Source organism: Papio anubis, chromosome 18 (genome assembly GCF_008728515.1).
Source record: "Papio anubis isolate 15944 chromosome 18, Panubis1.0, whole genome shotgun sequence".
Lineage (NCBI taxonomy): Eukaryota > Metazoa > Chordata > Mammalia > Primates > Cercopithecidae > Papio > Papio anubis.
In genome coordinates this window covers 58,310,334-58,330,740 of record NC_044993.1, presented here as the reverse complement: position 1 = coordinate 58,330,740, position 20,407 = coordinate 58,310,334, and the positions used below count along the sequence as shown (strand labels likewise).

The 20,407-nt window shown below is 49.3% G+C and overlaps 1 protein-coding gene across 2 annotated transcripts in view; it reads left to right on the top strand.

Moving 5' to 3' along the window:
• Positions 1 to 20,407, top strand: part of ABCC1 (ATP binding cassette subfamily C member 1) — a 192,735-nt gene that overhangs the window by 109,662 nt on the left and 62,666 nt on the right. For both annotated transcript variants that reach the window (XM_017953218.3, XM_021931786.2), the window contains 4 exons: positions 7,785 to 7,931; positions 11,381 to 11,468; positions 16,040 to 16,115; positions 19,632 to 19,758. In XM_017953218.3, coding sequence (XP_017808707.2) covers positions 7,785 to 7,931; positions 11,381 to 11,468; positions 16,040 to 16,115; positions 19,632 to 19,758 — 438 coding nt within the window. The remainder of the gene's footprint in view (positions 1 to 7,784; positions 7,932 to 11,380; positions 11,469 to 16,039; positions 16,116 to 19,631; positions 19,759 to 20,407) is intronic.

Sequence of the window (20,407 nt, the reverse complement as noted above, 5' to 3'; positions counted from 1 at the left end):
TTGTCCTCCCATCATGCTGGGATTATAGGTGTGAGCTGATGCGCCTAGCCTCTCCTTTTTGTTTTTTTGAGACGGAGTCTTGCTCTCTGGCCAGGCTGGAGTACAGTGGCATGATCTTGGCTCACTGCAACCTCCGCCTCTTGGGTTCAAGTGATTCTTGTGCCTCAGCCTCCCGAGTAGCTGGGATTACAGGCACCCACTACCATGCCCAGCTAATTTTTGTATTTTTAGTAGAGATGGGGTTTCACCAGGGTTCAAGCAATTCTCCTGCCTCAGTCTCCGAGTAGCTGGGATTATAGGCGCATGCCACCATGCCAAGCCAATTTTTTGTATTTTTAGTAGAGATGGGGTTTCGCCACGTTGGACAGGCTGGTCTCAAACTTCTGGCCTCAAGTGATCCACCCACCTTGGCCTCCCATAGTGCTGGGATTACAGGCGTGAGCCACCATGTCTGGTCGGTCTTACTTTAAAAAGTAGAAAGTAATGTATTTGCATATGGTGAAACATAATTAAAGCTGCACCAGATGCTATTCATACAGCCGGACTTCTCTGCACTTGGCCACCTCAGCCTGCTGACATTCGCCGACAGGTCATCCTTTGTCCCTGTGTTGTAGGTCCTGGCCTGCACATCGTAGAATGTTTCCCAGCATCTGTGGCCTCTGCCTGCCAGATGCTAAGTCGTACGTCTCCCTGTTCTTCCCAGTGGTGACAATGGAATATGGCTCCAGGCATTGCGAAATGTCCCCTTGGGGGACAAAATTCTCCCAGTTGAGAATCACAGTCCATAGTGAAAGGCCCAAGCCCTTCCTCCTAACACTGGTCACCTTGCTTCCCTCTCTCCGTGTTTCTTGTGTGTGTTTCCAGAGAGAGTCCGTGTCTGTATCACTGTAATGATGGATGCATGTCATACATGTAGTTATGGTTACATGATTCTATTTACTTGTATACAAGTGATAGTAAGAATCATACAGAAATACATGGCTTTTTTTTTTCTTTTTTTGAGACGGGGTCTCATTCTGCCGCCCAAGCTGGAGTGCAGTGACATGATCTCGGCTCACTGCAACCTCTGCCTCCTAGGCTCAAGTGATCCTCCAACCTCAGCCTCCCAAGCAGCTGGGACTACAAGCATGCGCCACCATGCCCAGCTGCTTTCCGTAATTTTTGCAGAGACAGGGTCTCACTTTGTTGCCCAGGACGTTTTCAAACTCTGAGCTCAAGCAATCCGCCTGCCTCTGTCTCCCAAAGTGCTGGGATTGTAGGTATGAGTCACTGCGCCTGGCCTTGATGGCATTTTGAAAGGTCTTTCTTAGAGGAAAAGGTCCAAAGCCAGAGGGAGCAGGTGATGAGGTTTGGTCTGTGACTTGTGTCCCACTTAGGAGGGGATGCGTAGTGTTCGCAGAGCTTTTTCCTCTGCGCATTGGATTAGTTGGCAAAACCCCCAGTTTCCAGGTTGTCACCAAACTTATATGATCACTTCCTGCCCTGTTCCCCATTAGGAAAGCACAGCAGAAGATGCTTAAGAGCAGGACTGGTTTGGCTTCCCTCCCCTCCCGTCCCCTCCCGTCCCCTCCCTTACTGTCCTCTCCCTTCCCCTTCCTTCCCCACTGTGCCCTCCCTTCCCCTTCCCTCCCATTCCCTCCCCTCCTCTTCCCTACCGTCCCCTCCCCTACCATCCCCTCCCCTACCATCCCCTCCCCTACCATCCCCTCCCCTCCTGTCCCATCCCCTCCCCTCCTGTCCCATCCCCTCCCCTCCCCTCTTTTCTTTTCTCTCTCCTTTTCTTTTTTCTTTTTTTTTTTTTTTATAGACAGGGTCTTGTTTTGCTGCCCAAGCTGGAGTACAGTGGCTTGATCACGGCTCAGTGCAACCTCCAACTCCTGAGCTAAAGTGATCCTCCTGCCTCAGCATCTGGAGTAGCTAGGATTACAGATGTGAGATTCTGAACCCCTCTACCGGCTTTACTTAACCTTTTCTTGACCTTCCTTGCCATTCAGTTTCGTGGAGTTTCCAGAGACAGAGTTTGTTGAGCGGTTCGGCAAGAAACAGAGGGGCCTGGGTGTCAGTTGGAGACCTTGGTCCTGGCCGAGGCATCGAAGCCTCTGACTACATTAGGATAAAATATGTGGCCTTCAGTTGCCTGGAAGGTGTCTGAGTGTTTTTTCCACTGGTGCATTCCTGTGCTTCAAAGACGATGAGGTGTTTACCCAGTGGTAGGTGTGATGGAACACAGAGGCCGGGGAAGGCCAGGGATGCCATCCGGGGACTGATGGGACTGTTTTTTTGGAATGCCAAGCCTGGCATTTACCACGTCCACCTAATGCACTTTCCTAAAATAGCATTGCCAGGCAGCCGTCAGTATTTAACATTTTCTGTCTTGGATGATTTGTGAGCTTCTTGCTTTCTGTTTACCCTGAATTTCCCTTTGTTCGAGTAATTCATCATTCTCTATGGTAATGATCTGTCCTGTAGTTCTCTGCTGATCATATCCTAGGGTCCATGGAGACACGGCCACGACCATGTCGTTTTATTTATTTATATGTTTATACATTTGTGTATTGTTGAGACAGAGTCTCATTCTGTTGCCCAGGTTGGAGTGCAGTGGCACAATCTCAGCTCACTGCAACCTCCACCTCCCGGGTTCAGCTGATTCTCCTGCCTCAGCTTCCCAAGGAGCTGGAATTATAGGTGTGCACCACCACACCCAGCTAACTTTTTCTTTTTAGTAGAGATGGGGTTTCACCATATTTGGCCAGGCTGGTCTCAAACTCCTGACCTCAAGTGATCCGCCCCCCTGAGCCTCTCAAAGTGCTGGGATTACAGACGTGAGCCACCACGCCCAGTCAGACCTTGTCATTTTGTGCTCGTACTCTCCAAGCATAGGGAACTTGGCAAATGGTTCATGCTCCGTAAATGTATGTAGGTAAATGAATACATACATGCATGAATGAGAGATTGGAATAAATCATATTCCTTAGGAACTGTCTTGCAAATAACAGAAACCTAGCTTAAATCAACTAGAGTAAGAGAAGAGGGGGATTTTTGAGTCACAAAACTGAAAAGTCTAGAAAAAGACTTTTAAGCATGAATGGGGTTCCGGACATGACTAGATCTGGGAGTTCCCAAGATAATGTTGGGAAGAACAACGTTTCTGACTCTCAGCTCTGTTGTCTTGATGGTGGTTTCTTGATGAGCTGGCAGTTTCCTGATCATCTTGTCACCTCAGCAACCCGTGTGAGCAGAGTCTTACTTTCCCCTAATACTTCCGGCAGAGCTATGGGATTGAGTCTCATTGGTTGTGGTCGATCACATGCTTCTTCCTGAACCAGTCACTGAGGCCAGGGAGGTGGGATGCTTGGGTCAGCCAGGCCTGGGTCATGTCTTTCGGGGCTTGGGGCCCAGGTAGGGGGTGAGGGAGGAGGTTCATCTGTGGCTGAAGCTCGTAGGTTGAGATTGGGAGAAGTTCAGTTCCCCCAGAGAAAACTGCATGTTGCCATAAACAGCGCAGTAGATGCCAGGCAGGCAGTGAGAGCAGATAATCTGCCCACAGGGCGTCAGGGTTTTTAGAAGGTGGGCTGGAGTGTGGGGGTTCTGTTCGTTGGTTTTCCACGTTTCTCAAAAAAGGCACCTAGGGGACCGGTGCTCCTCATTGTGTATGAAGGACTTTTGCACCCTTGACCCTCGCCTATTACAAGGCTGTTGCAAACTCCAGTCTCCTCCTGCCTGGAGCCCCAGTCATTGTGCCCATCCTACCAGCCTCTTCAGATTTCCAAACACTGCCTGTTGGGAACCTGTTAAAACCTGTGCTTCCACTAGACTGTGCGTCTCAGGGTTGCCAAGCCCACCTCAGTCCCCAGTGCATAATAGGTGCTCAGTTAACACCTGAGGGGTGGATGGCTGGATGACCTCCTCCTTAGGGAGAAACCAGGACTGTGGACCTGAAAGGGGCTGCATGATGTTGTCCTGTCCCCTCTCTGTATGTGCCCTGTGCTGCCAGCAGCCAGCATCAGTTGATACTTGGCTCACCAAGGGGGCTGGTACGTTTTGGTGGTGAGATGCCTGAGGCCTGGTTTGCTTACTGCTGAAGAGACACTTCTGATGGGCTCTTCCGCCCTAAGGCAAATTAATCCACCCCTTCCCCACTCATTTATCCACTCTCACCCGTCCATCATCTACCCAGCAGACATTCACTGAGCACCATATCCTGGGCTCTGTCCTAGGCTCTGACAATACAGCAGTGAATACTACAGGTAATAATCTCCAGTCGTGGAACATTTATTTTCATGGAAAGAGACAGACAAGAAATAGTAGGCACAATAAATAAATCCTAGTGCTAGAGAAAGCCATCCTAAGTGCTATAGAAAGAAAAGAGTCAGGTCTTTGTAATAGGGGAGGCTTGCAGTTTTAAATAGGGTGGTCCAGGCTCACTGAGAAGGTGACACTTGAGGAAAGACTTGATGGAGGTGAAGAGGCCACCCAAGGGGAGCAAGAGCACGTGCAAAGGCCCCGGGGCATTACTGTGCCCGTTCATAGGTGGGATAAGCATGGAGGCTGAAACAGTGGGAGTGAGGGGAGAGTGACAGATGAGGCCAAATGAGGTACAGGGAAGGGACTTTACAAACCAGCTGGGCCCTGGGATCTGAGTCAGCACTTTGACTTCTACACTGAAAAATAGGTTGACTTTGGAGAGATGCTTTAAAAAAAATTACTTGTTTAGAGATGGGGGCGTCACTCTGTTACCCAGGCTGGTGTGGCGGCGCAGTCATAGCTCACTGCAGCCTCGACCTCCTGGACTCAAGTAATTCTCCTGCCTCAGCCTCCTTAGTAGCTAGGACTACAGGTGCATGCCACTATGCCCGACTTATTTTTTATTAATATTATTACTATTATTATTTTGAGACGGAGTCTTGCTCTGTCGCCCAGGCTGGAGTGCAATGGCGCGATCTTGGCTCATTGCAACCTCCACCTCCTGGGTTAAAGCAATTCTCCTGCCTCAGCCTCCTAGTAGCTGGGACTACAGGCACACACCACCACATCCAGCTAATTTTCATATTTTTAGTAGAGACGGGGCTTTGCTGTTTGGGCAGGCTGGTCTTGAACTCCTGACCTCAGGTGATCCACCTGCCTCGGCCTCCCAACATGCTGGAATTACAGGCATGAGCCATGGAGCCAGCTGCCTGGCTTATTTTGTAAAAGATTTTGTAGAGACACAGCGTTGCTTTGTTGCCCAGGCTCAGCTTGAACTCCTGACCTCAAGTGATCCTCCCTCCTTGGTCTCCCAAAGCATTTGGATTACACGCGTGGGCTACCATGCCCATCCAAATTTAATTTTTTTAATGAACATGTAATTCACCATTTTAAAGTGTGCAATTCAGTGGTTTTTTCGTGTAGGTGGTGTGACACTCACCCAGTGGGTTTTCGTGTAGGTGGCGTGACGGTTGCCCAGTGGGTTTTCGTGTAGGTGGTGTGACGGTTGCCCAGTGGGTTTTTGTGTAGGTGGCGTGACGCTCACCCAGTGGGTTTTCGTGTAGGTGGCGTGACGGTCACCCGGTGGGTTTTCGTGTAGGTGGTGTGACGGTCACCCAGTGGGTTTTTTATATAAATGATACGATAGTCACCACTAATTTCAGGACGTTGTCATTACCCCAAAAGGAAGCCCTGTATCTGTTGTCACTTGCTCCCCAAACCTTCCATTCCAGGCAACCACTAATCTGCTTTCTGTCTCTGTCTATTTATCTTCTCTGGACGTTACATATAAATGGAATCAAACAACAGGTGACCTTTTCTGACTGCTTCTTTCTTTCTTTCTTTTTTTTTTTTTTTTTTTTGAGATGGAGTTTCGCTCTTGTTGCCCACCTGGAGTGCAGTGGCACGACCTTGGCTCCCTACGACCTTTGCCTCCCGAGTTCAAGCGATTCTCCTGCCTCAGCCTCCTGAGTAGCTGGGATTATTGGCATGCACCTCCACTCCTGGCTAATTTTGTATTTTTAGTAGAGACGGAGTTTCTCCATGTCGATCAGGCTGGTCTGGAACTCCCGACCTCAGGTGATCCACCCCCTTCAGCCTCCCAAAGTGCTGGGATTTCAGGTGTGAGCCACCCCGCCCGGCCATCTGACTGGTTTCTTAGCATGATGTTTTCAAAGTTTATCCATGTTCTAGCATGTGTAAGAATTTCACTTCTTTTTATGGCTGAATACTCTATCATGTAGATACACGTAGACTCTTTTGAGTAAAGAGTGTATCTCTGGGCCGGGCATGGTGGCTCACACCTGTAATCCCAGCACTTTGGGAGGCCGAGGCAGACAGATCACTTGAGGCCAGGAGCTCAAGACCAGCCTGACCAAAATGGTGAAACTGCATCTCTACTAAGAAAAATACAAAAAAATTAGCTGGGCATGGTGGCGGGCACCTGTAATCCCAGCTACTTGGAGGCTGAGGCATGAGAATCGTTTGACCCTGGGAGGCAGAGGTTGCAGTGAGCTGTGATCGCACCACTGCACTCCATCCTGTGCAAAGGAATGAGACTGTGCTTCAAAACAAAAAAAAAGTATCGTGAGGTAGGATGCCAGTGTGTCGTTACCGCTTAGAAGACAGGAGCCAGGATGGGTGTGGTGGCTCACGCCTGTAATCCCAGCACTTTAGGTGGCCGAGGCAGGCAGATGGCCTGAGCCCAGGCATTCAAGAACAGCGTAGGAAGCATAGGGAGACCCTGTCTGTACAAAAATAAAAAGAATTAGCTGGGCATGGCGGTATGCACCTGTAGTCCTTGTTACTCAGGAGGCTGAGGTGGGAGGAATGCTTGGGCCCGGGAGGTCGAGGCTGTGGTGAGCCATGATTGCACCCCTGCACCCAGGGATCATGTGTCCCTGTCATTTTGAGCACCTTGCTCCCTCTTGGCATTGGCGCCTGGAAAATTTCTGTGCCATGGCTCAGCGTCATCTGTCTTGTTAATGTCAGAGCCAGAACACGAACCAGCTCTGCCTGCCCGTGGGACCAGGCTCTCGCTCATGGAACCAGGTTAATAGATTCCTTGGAAGAATGATCGAAGGAATTTGGACCAAATCCTGTAACAAGAAATAAAAACAGCTGCCATCTGTTGAGTTTTACCGTGCTTGGGCCCTGTGCATATAAGCACCCTTTGTAAGTGCCAACAGCCCTTAGAAGCACGTCATGACTCCCATTTTATACATGAGAAAAGAGGGGCTCACCTGGAGAGGTGAAATAACTCAACCAGGGCCCCACAGCGGATAGACGGCAAAGCGTGTGGTTTTTACTTTTAAGCCATATGACCTTCCAGGAAGTAGCAATGAAATGGCAGTGCTGAGACCCTGAAAATACATGGGATGATGGCCAGATGGCAGGGCTGTTTGGGTAGAGTGGGAGAGGCATCTCCCTTGAATGGTGAGAGGGAGGAGCCAGGCGGCCACCCGGCTGGAAGATGGTTTCAGGCAGAGGAAACTGCAGGGGCAAAGACCTGGCTTGGGGATCGTGCTTGGTGCTTTTGAGAAATACTAAGAATGCCCCTCTAGAACATCGCCGAGAAAATTGATGGGAGAGGCCAGTTCTTGGGGCTCCTGGTCATTGATTTATCCAGTTCATTCCTGGAGTGTTTAGTGAGCATCTGCTGTGTGCCAGATGCTGCACCAGGCTTTTCCACGAGCTCCAGCAGCCAGCCAGTTATGGCTACCTGGGGAGGGCCCGAGCTTGTCACCAGGGCCTGTCACTGCTCCTAGAATGATGACTCTCACTCAGGGCACAGCAGTCAGCACTGGACGTTCTGCTTGCAGGTGGCCCTGTGCACATTTGCCGTCTACGTGACCATTGACAAGAACAACATCCTGGATGCCCAGAAAGCCTTCGTGTCTTTGGCCTTGTTCAACATCCTCCGGTTTCCCCTGAACATTCTCCCCATGGTCATCAGCAGCATCGTGCAGGTACGGGGGGAAACTGGGGCGACTTCAGAGAGGGGGCCTTGGGGTTCTAGGCCGCAAAAGCATGGAAATGCCCCTGAGCGCAGCCTCTAGATCACGCTCCCAAACGGGCTCCATGAGGCCTGGACCGAGGCTGCCATGCTTTTGTCTGGTCATGCCCGAAAGAAAGAAAATGCGTTTGACTTCTTGACAGAGAACTCGCATGTGAGTAGATGAATCAAGTTTAATGCAGCAAGGCTTTCCCATGCTCTGGAAGAATCTTTCTGAAATACTCTGTTCTCTTCTTCTATTCGTCCTCCATTCCTGTCCTTTTTTTCGAAAATGTAGTTCTTGTCTGACCTGATTGATTTTACAACCCACTGATAGGTCTTCACCACCCACGCTTTGAGAAACCCCAACCTTACAGCCAGGCGCAGTGGTTCACGCCTATAATCCCAGCACTTTGGGAGGCTGAGACAGGTAGATCACCTGAGGTCAAGAGTTCGAGACCAACCTGGCCAACATGGTGCAACCTCTACCAAAAATACAAAAATTAGCCAGGTGTGGTGGCGGGTCCCTGTAATCCCAGCTACTCGGAAGGCTGAGGCAGGAGAATTGCTTGAGCCCAGGAGGAAGAGTTTGCAGTGAGCCAAGATCGTGCCATTGCACTCCAGTCTGGGTGACACAGCAAAAACTCCGTCTCAAAATTAAAAAAAAAAAAGAGAAGAAAAACCCCAGCCTTACAGCTGGGCATGGTGGCACATGCCTGTAATCCCAGCACTTTGGGAGGCCAAGGCAGGTGGATCTCTTGAGCCCAGGAGTTTGAGACTAGCTTGGGCAATGTGGTGAAACCCTGTCTGTACCAGAAAATATATATATATATAAAAAATATCTAAATATATATTTTATGTTATGTATGTAATATATATATTTTATATATTATATTTTATGTGTTATATATAATTTATATTATATGTCATATGTTGTCATATATATGTCATATATACACACACACGCACACGCACACATATATGAAAATTAGCCAGGCATGGTGATGTGCCCCTGTATTCCCAGCTACTCAGGAGGCTGAGGTGGGAGGAGCAGCTGAGCTTGGGAAGTTGAGGCTGCATTGAGTCATAGTCACACCACTACACTCTAGCCTGGGTGAAGGGAGTAAGACCCTGTTTTTGTTGTTGTTGTTTAAAAAAAAAAATAATGTAGACCCTGTAGAATCTGTAAAATTTGTGCCATTGACTGTGTAAGGAGGGGTGGCTTTCTCCTCTGTCACACTTGGGCAGTGTTGGAAGCTCCTGTTGCTTTGCTGCACTATTTTCACATTCTTTTTCCAAGCATTGGGAACATTCATTTTGAAAACTCCATTTCAACTACATAGACAAATCAACCTTAAAATTTGATAGTACAACTCTGATTGCAGGCTTTGTCAAAAACAAAAAATTCTTTTTATTATGAAAAATGTCAAGTGTACACAGAAGTAGAATAGCTTTAAGCTTGTGAGCTGGTATTAAAAAGAAAGAAAGAAAGAAAAAGCCAGGCGTGATGGCTCACACCTGCCGTCCCAGCACTTTGGGAGGCCAAGGCGGGTGGATCACCTGAGGTCAGGAGTTCAAGACTCGCCTGGCCAACATGGGGAAACCCTGTCTCTACTAAAAATACAAAAATTAGCCAGGTGTGGTGGCGGGTGCCTGTAATCCCAGCTAATCTGGAGGCTGAGGCACAAGAATCGCTTGAACCCGGGAGGCGGAGGTTGCAGTGAGCCGAGATCACGCCATTGCACTCTAGCCTGCGTGTGACTGAGTGAGACTTCATCTCCAAAAAAGGGAACAATACAACATGAACCCTGTGTACACATCACTCAGATTCAACATCAGCATTTTTTGGCTGGGCACAGTGGCCTGTAATCCCAGCACTTTGGGAGGCTGAGGTGGTAGGATTGTTTCAGTCCAGGCATTCAAAATCAGCCTGGGCAACATAATGAGACCCCATCTCTACAAAAAATAACAAAATGGGCGTGGGGTACGTGCCTGCAGTGGCTACATGGGAGGCTGAGGCAGGAGGATTGCTTGAGCCTAGGAATTTGAGGCTGCAGTGAGCTATATTTGTACCACCACACACCAGCCTGGGCAACAGAGCAAGACTCTGTCTCAAAAAAAGAAACCAAGGCCTGGCACGGTGACTCACGCCTGTAATCCCAGCACTTTGGGAGGCCAAGGCAGGCGGATCACGAGGTCAGGAGATTGAGACCATCCTGGCTAACATAATGAAACCCTGTCTCTACTAAAAATACATAAAAATTAGCCGGCGTGGTGGTGGGCGCCTGTAGTCCCAGCTACTCAGGAGGCTGAGGCAGGAAAACGGCGTGAACCCTGCAGGCGGAGCTTGCAGTGAGCCGAGATGGCGCCACTGCACTCCAGCCTGGGCGACAGAGCGAGACTCTGTCTCAAAAAAAAAAAAAAAAAAAGAAGAAAAAAGAAACCAAAACATTTTGCCACAGTTGTTTTATCTCATCCTTTTTAAGTATCCCTCCCTTGTCCTTCTCTCCCTTCATTTTTTTTTTAATGCTAAACTCTGCTATTTATCCCTTCATTCTTTCCTTTCTTTGCCAAATAATTTTAAAGCAAATCTCAGACCCCTTACATTTCACCTACAAATACTTCAGCATGCATTTCTTCCAACATAATATAGCACCATCATCATGTCTAAGCAAATTAACAATAAGTTTTTACAATAATACTCAGCCTATATCCAAGTTTTCTGGCGTATCTCAGAAATGCCTGTCCCATTGGGCTGTTTGAATTGGCTCTGTTGCATTTGCTGTTATGTTTCCAGAGTCCCTTTTCCACCAGGCCTCTGCCCTTTTTTTCTTATATTTTTATTTATTATTTATTTATTTTTTTTGAGATGGAGCCTCAATCTGTCGCTCAGGCTGGAGTGCAGTGGCACGATCTTGGCTCACTGCAACCTCTGCCTTCCCAGGTTCAAGCGATTCTCCTGCTTCCGCCTCCCGAGTAGCTGGGAGTAGCTGGGATTGCAGGTGCACGCCATCACAGCGGGCTAATTTAATATATTTTTTTTTAGCAGAGGCGGGCTTTCACCATGTCGGCCAGGCTGGTCTCAAACTGCTGACCTCAAGTGATATGCCTTCCTTGGCCTCCCAAAGTGTTGGGATTACAGGCTTGTGCTGCCGCGCCCAGTCATTTGCCCATTTTTTTCTGAAATACCTTTTGTGGGCTTTTAAAACAAAGCAGAACCAAAACCTGTTTCTTTCTTTTTTTGTTTTGTTTTGTTTTGTTTAATACTAAAGTGTACACTGGTTCTAAGAAATGTGGGACCTTCGGAAATAAGGGAGGGTGTGTGCCCCTCCACACCCGGGGAAACCACTGGAAGTTAACCTTGGTTTGTTTTGCAAAAAGCTGTTTAAAAATAACTCTCCCCTACCATTGCTCTCTGTATAGGCGAGTGTCTCCCTCAAACGCCTGAGGATCTTTCTTTCCCATGAGGAACTGGAACCTGACAGCATCGAGCGACGGCCTGTCAAAGACGGTGTGTGTGTGTTCGGTCCTGCTTTCTGGAAGCGGCCGCCTTCCCATCTCCCACCGGGTCCTCCCTACTTGCGGTTGTTTCCCTTGGCTGCCCTCAGGCCTGACTCTGCCCAGCCGCTTGTCTGCGAGAGCCCGGGAGACAAGGCTTCTGCAGGGCCGGCAGAAGGGAAGGGAAGTCTGGCCGCCTAGGCCTCTGTCCTATCTTACACTTCCCAGGAGGGCGAACTTGCACTTGCATTCTTGTTTTCTTGCTGAGGGGCAGCGGCTGCTTGAGGCTTCCTCCTGGGAGTCACTTTCTAAGGCTTTGACCTTGATTCTATTCTGGGCTAAACGAGGACTCTGGAGGCTGGCCAGCCTCCACCACCCACAAGCTGCGCAGACTTAGGTCTGAGGCTCAGTTTTATCTAGATAAGGAAAACAAAAGTACCTTTCTTTGGCACAGTGTTACTTGGATTTTTTTTTTTTTTTTTTTGAGACAGTGTCTCATTCCATCGCCCAGGCTGGAGTGCAGTGGCGCAGTCACGACTGTCACTGCAGCCTTGATTTCACGGGCTCAGGTGATCCTCCGACCTCAGCCTCCCAAGTAGCTGAAACTACAGGCACACAGCACCATACTTGGATAATTTTTTGGTATGTTTTATAGAGACAGGGTTTCGCCGTGTTGTCCAGGCCGGTCTCGAGCTCCTTAGCTCAAGCAATCCACCTGCCTTAGCTTCCCAAAATGCTGGGCTCATAGGCATGAGCCGCTTCTCCTGGGCTTTTTTTTTTTTTTTCAATATTAAGTTTTTTTATTTGGAGAGACAAGGTCTTGCTTTGTTCCTCAAGTTGGTCTTGAATTCCTGGGCTCAAGGATCCCTCTGCCTCAGCCTCCCAAAGTGCTGGGATTACAGATGTGAGCCACCGCACCCGGCCATGCATTTTTATTGACAGGTTTGTTTATTTTGTAGCTTGTTTATTTATCCTTTCCCAGCCCATCCCCCTGAGCCAGGGATCTTGTTTGCAACCATCTCTCGAGGCACTTAATAAATAAATATTAGGTCAGGCACAGGCTGAGGTGAGCGGATCACTTGAGGTCAGGAGTTCGACACCAGCCTGGCCAACTTGGTGAAACCCTGTCTCTACTGAAAATATAAAAATTAGCTGGACTTGGTGTTGGGCACCTGTAATCCCAACTACTCGGGAGGCTGAGGCGGGAGAATCATTTGAATCCAGGAGGCGGAGGTTGCAGTGAGCTGAGATCACACCACTGTAGTCCAGCCAGGGTAACACAGGGAGACTCCATCTCAAAAAAAAGAAAAAAATTAATATTAATGTCTCAAAGTGCAGTGACACGTTCACTTATAAAGCCCCTGTCATGCATGTTGTGTTTGAAGGATGTCAGTGTCCCAACTTGTCCATTACTCACTGTGGCACCCCTGGAGGAGGGTGATGGAAACCCCCCTTTTCTAGGTGAAGAAACTGGCCTCTGAAACTTGCCTGAGATTGCACAGCTGATCAAAAGAAGAGCTAGGATTCATACTCACAGCCCGTCGGTCGAGTCCATGCTCTTCCTGGCCATAGCATGTTGTCTCACTGAGATTTACTGAGCACCTACTATGTGCCAAGTGTGCACTGCCTCATAGACACCCCACCACAGCCCTCTGAAGTTGATTGCATGGTTGTCAACCGTATTTTATAGATGAAAAAGTGAGGCACAGGCTGGGTACAGTGGCTCGTACCTATAATCCTACCACTTTGGGAGGCCAAGGCTGGAGGACTGCTTGAGGCCAGCAGTTTGAGACTACCTTGGGTAATGTAGTGAGACCTCATCTCTACAAAAATTAAAAAATTAACTAGGCATGGTGGTGTACCTGTAGTCCTAGTTACTTGAGAGACTGAGGCAGGAGGATTGGCTGAGCCCAGGAGTTCAAGGCTATAGTGAGCTGTGATCATGCCACTGTACTCCAGCCTGGGCATCAGAGTAAGACCCTGTCTCAAAAAAAAAAAAAAAAAAAAGAAAGAAAAAAGTCACAGAGAAGTTAAATAACTTGCCCGTGGCTACTGAGCTGCGAAATGGTTGTCCCAGGATTCAAACTCATACAGTCTGGCTCCAGAGTCCAATGAATGTGGTCAGAAGATTGAATGTGTGTAAATGTCGGTTATACCGCGTGAGCTGTGTCTGGCACCTCGCAGGCGCTCAGGTATCTTTAGTGGCACTAAAACATTTGACACGTTTGACACAGCACCTGGTGCATAGAAGATGCTAAACAGATCGCGGGAGTCGTCCCTTCTCTGGTCTGAGCGAGACGATCTCAGCATCTTCAGCTCAGCCAGCCCTTGGTGTGGGGTTTCTTATCCTGGGCACTACTGACATCTGGAGTCACATTATTGTTTGTGGCTGGGGACTGTCCTGTGCACTGTGGGATGCTGAGCAGCAACCCTGGACTCTACCCATTAGGTATAGTAGTACCCACCCCAATTTTGACAACCAAAAATGGCTCCAGACGTTGCCAGATGTGCCTTGAGGGGCACAGTTGCCTCCAGTTGAGAACCGTGGCCCAAGTGGATGCTGGATTCCTCCTCCCAACACCCCTAGGCTGTGGTCATCTGGTTTCTGCTGTCCCAGTGTGCCACATCCCCTCACATGATAAGGGAATGATTCCATCTACTCTGGGGTCAAATTTCTCTGCTGAACACAGGCTGAAATTTGAGGCGGCCGGCGGTGGGGTGCTGGTTTCTTGCTTCTGAAGTTGTTCACGACTCAATGCAAGCATCAGGAAACCCCTAGGCCCCTGGGTGCCGCCCGCACCCCAGCCCCTCCTTCCTGCCCTAATAGCGGCCTCCTAGGTGGTTGGACTTTCTGGAATGTTTAGCATGCTCTAGCCAGTGGGGGCCCCCTTTGGCTGCTCCCTGCTCCCAAGCTAACCGTTCTCTGCAACCTTCTCTGCAACCTCTCGCTCCAGTGGCTTTTCTTAAATTCCTTAAATAGCAACTCCCAGTTTCCTCATTCCACGTCTTCTCTTTTAGAAGAGCTGAGGGAGAATGTTAATCTAGGTTAACCAGTGACTTCCTCTCTCTGTAGGTTTTTTGTTTCTTTGATGCACGGAGGAAGTTACTTCTTCATTTGACAACTTAAAGAAAAACTTCTGTATTATCTCCAGATGGTCTTAAGGTGGCTCATAATTCAGAGAGTTGCTTTTCTGTTTTTTTTTTTTTTTCTTTTTTCTTTTTTGAGACAGAGTCTCTCTATTGCCCAGACTGGAGTGCAGTGGCACGATCTTGGCTCTCTGCAACCTCTGCCTCTCGGTTTCAAGCGATTCTCCTGCCTCAGCCTCCCAAGTAGCTGGGACTACAGGCATGCGCCACAATACCTGGCTAATTTTTGTATTTTTAGTAGAGATGGGGCTTCACCATGTTGGCCAGGCTGGTCTCAAACTCCTGACGTAGGTGATCTGCCCGCCTCGGTCTCCCAACGTGTTGGGATTATAAGCATGAGCCACTGTGCCCAGCCTGTTTTTCTTTTAAGTGAGAGACATGAAGTAAAAGGAAAATAATGGGAAGAAAAGTAAAAGAAGACAGGTGCTAGGAGCCTTAGAAATATGGAGCTGGCTGAGCACTGTGTTTATGCCTATAATTCCAGCACTTTGGGAGGCCGAGGCCAGCAGATCACTTGAGGCCAAGAGTTCGAGACCAGCCTGAGCAACATGTCAAGACCCCATCTCTACAAAAAATACAAAAAAATTAGCTGGGCATGATGGTGCACATCCTGTAGTCCCAGTTGCTCAGGAGGCTGAAGTGGGAGAATTGCTTGAGCCTGGGAGATGGAGGTTGCAGTGAGCTGAGGTCGCACCGCTGCACTCCAGTCTGGGTGCAGAAGCCAGATCCTGTCTCAGAAGAAGATAGAAACACGGAGCCGTATAACGTGGGCTTTGTCTCCAACGCTCTCCCCTCCCCTGTGCCCTCATACCACACTTCCTGTTCCGTATCCTCTTTTTTTTTAGTTTATCGTGATGGTTGTTTTAGAAAGACCCACCTGCTGTGATGTGATATCTGTAGGGTGGTGTGGCTGGGGGAGGAAGAGAGATAGAGAGGACATGGGGAGAAGGGTGAATGACCTCCCTTTGAACCTCAAGGAGGGCCCAGCGGTCTGATGCAGGCCACCCCGATGGAGAGAGGTTTGCATGTGGACGCCAGCTGTTTCCCACTGACTTTGGCCACTGCTGGGACCTCCCAGCTGGAGCTGCCCCGAACCTGCCTGAGAAGGGCCAGGGCGTGCAGAGCGTTGAGTAACCCTCGTGGGGCCCCCGCCTCTGCAGTCGTTTCCCGAGATGAGCGTCCGGATGGCGCAACCCCGTCTTTCAAGGACAAAGCTTCTTGCAGTTTCCTTCTGCTTTCTGGGTCTGGGGCTGCCTCCAAAACTGCAGGTTGGGGTCCTTTCAGAACCTGTGACTGATGTCACCAGATAATAATGCCTAGCATCATTCGCGTCGAGCGTCTGGGGTTGAACCACTCAAGCAGAGAAAGAGAGCACTCTGCTCACGTGGAGTCCCACAGTTCAGCCTGTGCCTGACGTGTCGTCTCTGTGCTTTGTAGGCGGGGACACGAACAGCATCACCGTGAGGAACGCCACATTCACCTGGGCCAGGAGCGACCCTCCCACGCTGAATGGGTAAGCCGGGATGTGGACACGTGATGGCGTGGAGAGAGCCACAGGGTTTTTGTCAAACATGGATTTGAATTCCCACCGTGCTCCATCTCCGTGACCTTGAACAACTCACTTTGCCCTTCTAAGACTTAGCTTACCTATCTGGAAAATGGGTGCAGATACACCTGCTTAGGCTGGCTTGAGAAGCAGACACAGAGGTGCCTAGCACAGAGGGTTCCCTCTGATTGTGAGTCACAGCAGCCTTGGACAGATAGACAACACAGGAGATTCTTGGCTTGCTTAACTGGGAAGTTCTACTTTCAGGTATGGTGTGACCCAGGGATTCTGCCATTGGAACTTTCTTCATATTTTCTGTGTTTCACTTTCTCCTGGTCTGCTTTATCCTCACGCATCCTCTCCCCTTGTGATGGCAAATGGTCTCAATAGCTCCCACTGTGTATCCTACTGTTAGGAGAACTGCCTGCTTCTTGCTGACCCAGACTTGGTCCTCTGCCCTCTGTGGGCCAGTCACTATGCCTGCAGACATGGAGCATGCTGATTGGCCAGTCTTAGTCAGAGGCTGCGATGCTGCTGAACTCCAGTGCCCCTCAGCTGCCCAGCTCACCCTTTCTTGCCAGCTTTCTGCCTGGCACCCCACACCCTACAGTCCTTACCTTTCCAAAGCACATGGTGTCTAGGAAATCGACCTTACCCCCAGGCAACTTGTCAAGCATCTCTCATTTTTTTCTGACCAGAGGCCTTGATCAACAGCTTTTTAGGCCCCCTTAAGGAATCTGCAAAACACAGGGGTGATGGGACCCTTTTAGAGCTTTAGCTCATGCCTGGGTAGCCAAATCACTGCTGTGTTTTATCGTGTAGGAGGCAAACTCTCCAGAGAAAAGAATCTGTATGACGCCTGCATTGAAAATTCATGGTGGTACTGCATGCTTAGGAAGTTCTTCCTTATGTCTAACTTAAATCCTGCCTGCTTCAGTTGTAGCTGTTCTCTCTTGTTGAGTTCCACAACTAATCTGTATGTGTCCCTTTCCTGACCCAGTGGTTTTCCTGTTGCAGTTACGTTCCCCCCATGAGCCCCCAGAACCTTTCTCTAACCCTTTCTCTCATCAGCCTATAAGAATATTTCAGTCTTGGCCGAGCGTGGTGGCTCACGCCTGTAATCCCAGCACTTTGGGAGGCTGAGTCGGGCATCATGAGGTCAGGAGATCAAGACCATCCTGGCTAACATGGTGAAACCCTGTCTGTACTAAAAATACAAAAAAATTAGCCGGGTGCGGTGATGGGCGCCTGTAGTCCCAGCTACTTGGGAGGCTGAGGCAGGAGAATGGCCTGAAGCTGGGAGGCAGAGCTTGCAGTGAACCGAGATTGCGCCACTGCACTCCAACCTGGGCAACAGAGTGAGACTCTGTCTCAAAAAAAAAGAAAAAAAAAAAATTTTTCAGTCTCACATGGACAGTTGCAGGTACTGTCTCACTGGGATTCCTGCCTACTCAGGCCCCATAATCCATTCTCCTCCCAGCACAGGAACAAAATGCCTGATAAGTATCACCATGCAACAGTGTCATAAGAATGAAACAATTAGTGACAGCAACGACTATCAGCATTTCCACTAATACTCTGAAATCAGAAAGGTGGCAGTTAAAAAGCACATAATCCCAGCACTTTGGGAGGCCAAGGTGGGCAGATCACCTGAAGTCCAAAGTTTGAGACCAGCCTGGTCAACATAGTGAAACCACGTCGCTACTAAAAATAAAAAAATTTGCCAGACACGGCTCACGCCTGTAATCCTAGCGATTTGGGAGGCTGAGGTGGGCGGATCACCTGAGGTCAGAAGTTCAAGACCAGTCTGACCAACATAGAGAAACCCCGTCTCTACTAAAATACAAAAGATTAGCCAGGCGTGGTGGTGCATCCCTATAATCCCAGGTATTTGGGAGGCTGAGGGAGGGGAAATGCTTGAACCTGGGAGGCAGAGGTTGCGGTGAGCTGAGATTGCGCCATTGCCCTCCAGCCTGGGCAACAAGAGTAAAACTCTGTCTCAAAAAAATAAAAAATAAAAAAATTAGCTGGGCATGGTGGTGCATGCCTGTAATCCCAGCACTTTGGGAGGCTGAGGTAGGCAGATCACTGGAGGTCAGCAGTTTGAGACCGGCCTGGCCAACATGGGGAAAACTCATCTCTACTAAAAATATAAAAATTAGCTCTATGTGGTGGCACCTGCCTGTAATCCCAGCTACTTGCGAGGCTGAGGCATGAGAATCACTTGAACCTGGGAGGTGGAGGTTGCAGTGAGTCAAGATCAAGCCAATGCACTCCAACCTGGGCCACAGAGTGAGACTCCGTCTCAAAAATAAATACATACATAAGTAAATACAGATAAAAAATAAAAGCATATTCCATGTAAGTGAGCCCAGCAAAGCCTTGGATGTGCCCTCCCTTCCCTGGGAGGATGGAAACCCTGCTCTGGCTGTGCCATTGGCAGTGGGAGTGGCCTGGGGTTGTCCTGCCCCATTGACAGCCACTGTTGCTGGGAGAATGTTGAGCTTGTTTTATTTTGCTTTCTACTGTTCGTTAAAGGATGATTTCAATAGAAACATCTTCCCAAAGTTCAACTGAGATTTATTCATGTCTGTCTCCCTTTTCAACCCTTTGGTGGCTCCTGGCTGGCAGAGTTCAGGTGTCTTAGCACAGCGTCTTCCAGGGCATCTTTCAGGGTGCTCCCAGGCCTGGCTACCACCTACCTTAGTGCCGTCGCATCCCTGCTTACACCCCGTGCCTTCACCCCTTTACACCTTTCTCCAGCTCTCCCCGTATTTCCGTGTCTTGGACACACTTGCTTTTCTGTCAGAGTTTTGATTTTTTTTTCTTTTTTTTTTTTTTTTTTTGAGACAGAGTCTCACGCTCTTGCCCAGGCTGGAGTGCAGTGGCACGATCTCGGCTCACTGTAACCTCCACCTCTTGGGTTCAAGCGATTCTTGTGCCTCAGCCTCCTGAGTAGCTGGGATCACAGGCCCCTGCCACCATGCGTGGCTAATTTTTGTGTTATCAGTAGAGACGGGGTTTCACCATGTTGGCCAGGCTGGTTTCGAGCTCCTGACCTTGTCATCCGCCCGCCTCAGCCTCCCTCCGCCTGCCTTGCTGGGATTACCAGCACTGGCATGAGCCACCGTGCGCAGCCCCAGTTTGTCTTGAGGTGTCCTCTCCACTCAGACCTTGCCTCATGCCCCCAGTGAAGTTTCTGCCCCTCTTTCAGCTCAGTGTGACGGGATCCCTCAGGTTACTCTGTGCCTCTCTTCTCTAAGGTACACCTGTCACCTGCCTCCCACCTGGAGGGCCCCTGAGACGGGTCACTGAACTGAACTCAGCAGTGTTCAGTTGAGGCCTTCAGTGTTTAGTACGGCCCTGCCTTCTGTCTGTCTCTCTCTTTCTCTACTTGGGGCAAATCGAGGCTCAGTGACCAGGGTCATCAGCCTGGCAGGCCTCATTCATTGCGGCTGAGCCAGGTGTGTTGTGTCGTTTCAGCATCACCTTCTCCATCCCGGAAGGTGCCTTGGTGGCCGTGGTGGGCCAGGTGGGCTGCGGAAAGTCGTCGCTGCTCTCAGCTCTCTTGGCCGAGATGGACAAAGTGGAGGGGCACGTGGCTATCAAGGTAGGATGAGGACCAGCAGGCAGGGGGAGTGGGGAAGCTGGTGGTCTGCGGAAAAGCTCAAAAATGATGCTGTTTCTTTTGACTGTCCCTGTGCCGGAAGTGAGAGTAGCAACGTCTGTTTTCCTCCTCCTCCTTTATCTTTCTGTCTGTCCCTTTCTCTCGCATTCTTTCTGTTCTGTTCTGTGCCATCCTAGAAGGCAGGATTTTGGTATCATTTATTTCCGTCTGTCTCCTAGCACTTAAAATAGTGCCCAGTATGTAGTAGGCACTTAATAAATATTTATTTTGTTATCTGCTTATTAAGCTGTAATTTTTTAATTTTTATTTTTATTATTTTTTTTTGAGACAGGGTCAGGCTCTGTCCCCCAGGCTGGAGTGAAGTGGCACGATCTCCGCTCACTGCAGCCTCTGCCTCCTGGGTCCAAGCGATTCTCCTGCCTCAGCCTCCTGAGTAGCTGGGATTACAGGCATGCGCCACCATGCCCAGCTAATTTTTATATTTTTTTAGTAGAGACGGAGTTTTATCATGTTGGCCAGGCTGGTCTCAAATTCCTGACCTCAAATGATCTGCCCACCTCTGTCTCCCAAACTGCTGGGATTACAGGTGTGAGCCACTGCACCCGGCCACTTAATAAATACCTAGTAGACA